The 6,000-nt window shown below is 44.5% G+C and overlaps 1 protein-coding gene across 2 annotated transcripts in view; it reads left to right on the top strand.

Annotated features, from left to right (window-relative positions):
- Nucleotides 1-580: 580 nt before the first annotated feature.
- Rab3gap2 (RAB3 GTPase activating non-catalytic protein subunit 2) overlaps nucleotides 581-6,000 on the top strand; it is an 82,885-nt gene continuing 77,465 nt past the window's right edge. For both annotated transcript variants that reach the window (XM_055609203.1, XM_055609202.1), the window contains exon 1: nucleotides 581-796. In XM_055609203.1, the coding sequence (XP_055465178.1) occupies nucleotides 685-796 (112 nt within the window). In that variant the 5' untranslated portion in view covers nucleotides 581-684. The remainder of the gene's footprint in view (nucleotides 797-6,000) is intronic.

Raw genomic sequence — 6,000 nt, 5'->3', positions numbered from 1 at the left:
GCTTTCCAGAGCCTTGTTAAGACAGTCTCACACTGCTGCCCAGGTTAGTGGCTTCAACATCCAGAAATCCACCTGCCTCAGACGTCTGAGGTAGAAAGGATTACAGATATGAAGGATGCAGTAGGACCTTTTTGAAAGGGCGGGGGTTAAAAGCGTATACTGAATACTAGTCTTCCATATTAAAAAACAAAACAAAACCCCGAAATTCTCAAGACATGTTTGCACGCGTACCTGTCCACACTGAGCTTAAACGGCCTTATCTGTGAACCATGTAGGTCGTATCCGTAGAAACACAAGATTGGTTGGGTGACTCAATGGCCCCCGCAAAGTCCAATTAGATCACCTTTGGAGAAAGGCCAGAAGACGGACAGGCTTGTGCAGGGCGGGGAAACCAAAGAGCGGTGCCACGCGCCACGTCTGATTATCGGCTACAGGGCGGCGGGTCACATGCCTTGGGCTGCGGCTCTCCCTGGGCGCCCGGGCGGTCTGCGCATGCGCAGCTTCCGGGCGGCCTGCGCACGCGCAGGGCTAAGACCGCCTCTCGGAGCGTGCTGACAGCTTCCGGTCTGGCGTCCCCGCCCCCCGGGTGGCAGAAGCTTCTGAGGCTCCGCGCTGTCAGCCGCGGGGTAGAGTGGGCCGGGCGTGGCGAGGAAACAAGCCCCGCGAAGCGGGGTCCCTGCAGCCATGGCCTGCTCCATCGTCCAGTTCTGCTCTTTCCAGGACCTGCAGTCCGCGCGCGACTTTCTGTTTCCTCAGCTGCGGGAGGAGAACCCCGGCGCCCTGAAGAGGGACCCGAGTAAGTGTCCCGGCGACGGGGACGCGGCCGATAGCCTCTCCTTAGAGCCCAGTCTCTCTCACCCTCAGCCTTCTTGGTCTCGCGTCCAGTCGCCTGTCAGTCACCGCTCCCCACCCCACCCCCCTTCCCAGTTCCAGCTTCACGTCTTCTCCCTCTGCACACCACCTGCTCCGGGATCCCAATCCTCCGCCACAGTCCCTGCCTAATGTCTGTCCTCTACCCTCTGCTTGTCCCCAACTCCCACCTTCTCTATCCCTGGGATTGTGGCCTTTTCTCTACCCCATCCAGAGTGTTTAGCATCCCCCACCCTCTTCTTCTGTCTCTTCTGTCATTCAGATTTACGGAATAAATGGCCGCTTGGCAAGTGAAGGGCTTTTAAGGTGGTGAGTAAACTCCCAAATAAGAAAAGTAACCTCTTTGGAAGTGAGAATCCAGGGTAGGAACTAAAATTACAACATGGCCAGGAAAAAGTTAATTGGCGTTTATTGAAGTGAGAAACATTCCACCTGTTATTACCATCAATGTTAACAAGCTGGTCTTCAGCAGTGTAAATCCCAAGGCAGGCTTGTTAGATGCTGCGAATTTCCTTAGAACATATTCCGTGTTCCTTCGTTTCTTCTTTTGAAAGAGAGTGTCTTGTGCTGTTTTCTTTAATATGGAAAACGTTTTGCTTTGTAGCATAGCTTTGTTACTCTGTGCTATAGCAGTATGATAATAGAAGACCCAGTAACAAAAAATCCTCTCCCTTTCAACATTTAGAAGCTATCACAGAGTGCTAGGAAGGTTCGGCCTCACGTTGAAGGCCAGCTTTGGTCTGTCTGAAAAAATAAGGTTGGAGAATATCAAATTAGGAATGAGTAGTCTGTGGCAGTCATTGTTGTACATGCTGCTTAAGGTTGGTAGTTTCTGTCCTGCAGGACCTATGATTCTGTTAACATCTGCCTGCATGTGTGCACTTGAGTGAGGGTGTCAGGTCCACTGGAGCTGGGGTTACAGGCGCTGGTGAGCAATGTGAAGTGGGTGCCAGGAACCAAACTCAGATTCTGTGGAAGAGCAGCAAGTGCCTTTAATCCCTCCAGCCCCTATGAAGCACTTTTCTAAAGTAATGGTACTTAGGCCTCCCTGTGAAGTAGAAGCTAGAAGAGCAAGAGAAAGCATGTGGAGAGGAAGCAGCCCTGAAGAGCTCTGGTGTTTAAAGAGCGGAAAAAAAAAAAAAAAGCTGAATGACTGGAGAGAGGATGTGAGGGAACACTAGAGAGATGAGGCTGTGTAACACTAGCGAAGGCGTATGAAGTGAAGAAGCCCTGCGAGATTCTCTGGTGGCTTCTGAGGGGCTTTAAGCAGAGGAATGGAGTTGTCAGGTTTGCATTTGATCTGATATGCAGAATTTGGTGTAGGCCTATAATATACTGTAGCAATAGTGAGGAGAGTTGGGAAGCCAGGAAATTTGTTGAGAGGCTAATCAGTAATCCAAACAAAAAGTTATGTGAACTTAAACATAGCCTTAGCAGGACTTGAGGGGAAGTAGATATCAAGGATAGGATCTGGTGATAGAAGTTATAGGTGATGAGTGAGAAGTAGTTTAGGATGTCTTTGGCTTGGCAGGTGTGTGTGTTGAGAGAGAATGAAGGCCATGTTTGAGATACAGAAAGTTGCATAGTAGATAGAAGTCCAACACTTGGTATGGCATCCAGAGGCAGGAGTATTAATTTGGGAATTACCAGCAGAGTGTGGGTTCAGTCTATACGATTGTATATATTGTGTTGTGAACTGGCTACAGAAGCTGTAACCTTAGAGAGAGACTGAAGTTTGGGAGTCTTCTAAAGGCTCCTGGGAAGATGAAAAGGACCTGCAGAGATAGGAACATGAGGGGTGGAAATGCTTCAGGAGCTGAAGGAGAATATTTGATGCAGGTACAGGGTGGTCAGCAGTTTTGAAAATGTGGCAGAGGTCAGATAGACTAAGAAAGTGCTCAGTAATTTGGAGAAGATGAAAGTGACTGGGATTTTAGCACTGTTTCAGTGGCATAGTGGCCACAAGTATGTCTGTAGGGCTTGGAGGACTTGGAGAATGAATAGTGAAGGTTGTTTCAGGAGCTTAGTTGTGAGGGACAACTGAGATTTGGGGTGAAAAATGGGGAATGCAGAGAAAAGAAGCATGTCTCTGTCCCATTGCCACTGTCCCAGTCCAGGCCACCACCTCTCAGCTGGGCCATGGCATCCATCTGCTAACCGAGTTCCTTCCTGCTTCGACACTTGGCTTCTTCTGATTAGTTTTCAACAATAGTCTTAGTAAGCTTCAGAATATATTCTCATATCCTCCTCCTTTTAATCTACAGTGGTTTTTAAAAATTGTACCTTAACTTAAAACTGATAATTCTGGGCCAGTGAGAAGGCTCTGCAGGTAAAGGTGCTTACTTCTCAGTCTGAATACCTAGGTTTGATCCCAAGAACCCACATGATAAAAGGAGAGTACCGACTCTGTAAGCTGTACTCTGACTCCTACACATATGGAGTGGCACAGACATGTGTCAATGAGTGCACGCGTGCGTGTGTGTGGACACACACACACACACACACACACACACACACACACACTGTTTTTAAAATCTAAAATCCCTATATAGGTTATAAGACCTTTGAGGTCTACTTCCTGCTGCCTCCCTGCCCCTTGGTTTTGAGACCTGGCCACACTGTAGCCCAGGCTAACCTGGGATTTACTAGGATCCCAGGCTGTCCTCGAACCTGTTCTCTTGCCACAGCCTCTTGAGTGCTGGAGTCCAGGCTTAGCCACACTCATTTGTGCCTGAGGCCTTTGCTCTTTCTGTTGACTGTGCCTTGGATGTTCTTTGCAGATTTTTGAATGCTAGTCACATCTTTGAGTGTTAGCTTAAATGTTAACTCCTCCTGGAAGCCTTTCTGATCACCTAGTACAATCCCCTGCTCCAGCTTTTTATTCTCAAGCATAGCATCATGTTTATTTTCATCACTATCTCTATTCTGTCCTGTGTGGAGACCTCAAGACTTACTGTGACTTTTGAGGCTTTGAAATATGGCCATGCAACTGAGAAACTACAATTTTAATTTAACTTAAATGCCAAATGGGTTATGGCTGCAATATTTTTTTGGTACAGTGTTAGATACTAAGAGTCAGAACTATAGAGATTAAGGACATACAGTGTACTTGCCTATGACCATAATGACCATACAGGACATGTCTAAGGACATACAGTGAAGAGTAGGTCCAGGATAGGAGCTCAGTCCAGCCAGCCAGGAATGTAATCTAGATGAACTTGGATTCTGACTATTTACTCTTTTAAATTAAATTATTGCGTATATACATATTGACATTATTATGGCTGAAATCTATTTATTTAGAAAATAACCACTGAGCTCCCTTCAAAAACTGTATATAACTTGTGTTAAATAATGATTTAGTTTACAGGTAAGAGTTGGAAACATAGCTTGTTGTATAGATAGCTTGCTTGGCATTCTTAGAATGACCTGGGCCATGGAGCCATCTTTACAAAGTGTCTGGTTTAGCATTGAGAAAACTTTGACTTAAACTTTTGTTACAATGAAATTTGTATGGAGTAAAGGTGAAGCTAGGAGTAGGAGGTGTATCTCTGGCAAGAGTGCACGTGTGGCAAGGTCTTGGGTTCAGTTCTCAGTACCAACTGAAATGGTGATGTTAGCAGACAGTAAGACCTGACTTTCCTTTGTAAGCAGTTATTCTATTGGGAAGCAGAATTCTTGCAGGCATTTTAAATTTTCTGTTGAATATAGTATTAATTTGTTAACATAATTCATAAGGGCTATATAAAACAAAAGACCTAGTTACTTGAGAATTGTGGAGGTTTATCACTTGACTTAACGGCACTTTAATAGTACTTTTAATGTGTACACCTGTTGTAGAAAACCCCTGCTACCTGGATATCCAGAATGTACAGAGAATAACTCAATAGCTTTTTGTTATTTTGTATCATTAATTATAAAATAAGACTATGGTTTGTAGCTTTAAAAAAAACTCTGGCATGGAGAGAAGGCTAAAAGGTTAAGAACACTTACTGCTCTTCCAGATGACGCAGGTTTGATTCCCACATCCATGTGGGAACAACTACCTGTAACTCCAGTTCCAGGGGCTCTGACACCCTCCTCTGACTGTTGGGACACTGGGCACATACATAGTATACTTACATGCAAGCAAGCAAAACACATACATGTATAAAATAAAAAAATATATAATTAAATAATGAGTGTTCTGAACTAGCCAGTTGTTCTGGCTAGTTTTATGTCAACTTGATACAAGCTAGAGTCATCAAAGAGGAGGGAACCTTAATTAAGAAAATGCCTCTATAAGATCTGGCTGTATAGCATTTTGAAAAATTAGTGATTAATGGGGGAGGGCCCAGCCCGTTATGGGTGGGGCTACTCCTGGGCTGCTGATCCTGGGTTCTATAAGAAAGCAGGCCAAACAAGCCATAGGGGAGCAAGGCAGTAAGCAGCATCCCTCCATGACCTCTGCATTAGCTCCTACTTCCAGGTTCCAGCCCTGTTTGTGTTCTTGTCCTGGCTTCCTTCAGTGATAATCTATGGTGTAGAAGTGTAAGCCAAATAAACCCTTTCCTTCCCAGCTTTTGGTCATAGTGTTTCATTTCACTATGCTTTTGGTCATAGTGTTTCAATTTCAGCAATAGAAATCCTAACTAAGATAATCATTAACAGTAATTTTAGAAATCAGATGTCTATTTCAGACATACAGTCTGGTCTTACGACTTTGGAGTGCAACGGTGAGTAACTGTGAGGTATCCTTACTATGCGACACAGTGGCGTAGTTTTCAGTGAGGCTGGTTTCTAGAGTAGTTTCTGAAACTTATGTTTGAGTTGGAGGGAAAGTAAATAAGTAAATACACAAAGTATGTGAGCAAAAATAAAATAAATAATGCATGCATGCAGAAAGTATGTGTCAGAATATTTGGACATAATTTGAGTATGCAATGTGGCTCTTAGCTTAGCTAATAGTTGTTCCTGTTGGCAGGATTTCAGAAAAGAGATCGTGGCATACAGGAACTGTGCCGGAGTCAGCAGAACTAATGGAGAAAAGGCTTTTTATGTAACCCAAAGTGTGATTATTTTGCGTCATGGGATATAACAGAACATACTGAATATCAGTTTTTTATACATAGTAAGTATTCTCTCTATGAG

The sequence above is a fragment of the Psammomys obesus genome, unplaced genomic scaffold (assembly GCF_907164565.1).
Source record: "Psammomys obesus unplaced genomic scaffold, mPsaObe1.curated_primary_1811, whole genome shotgun sequence".
NCBI lineage: Eukaryota > Metazoa > Chordata > Mammalia > Rodentia > Muridae > Psammomys > Psammomys obesus.
Note: the sequence above shows the minus strand (reverse complement) of the source record. Positions and strands in the feature narration are given on the sequence as shown.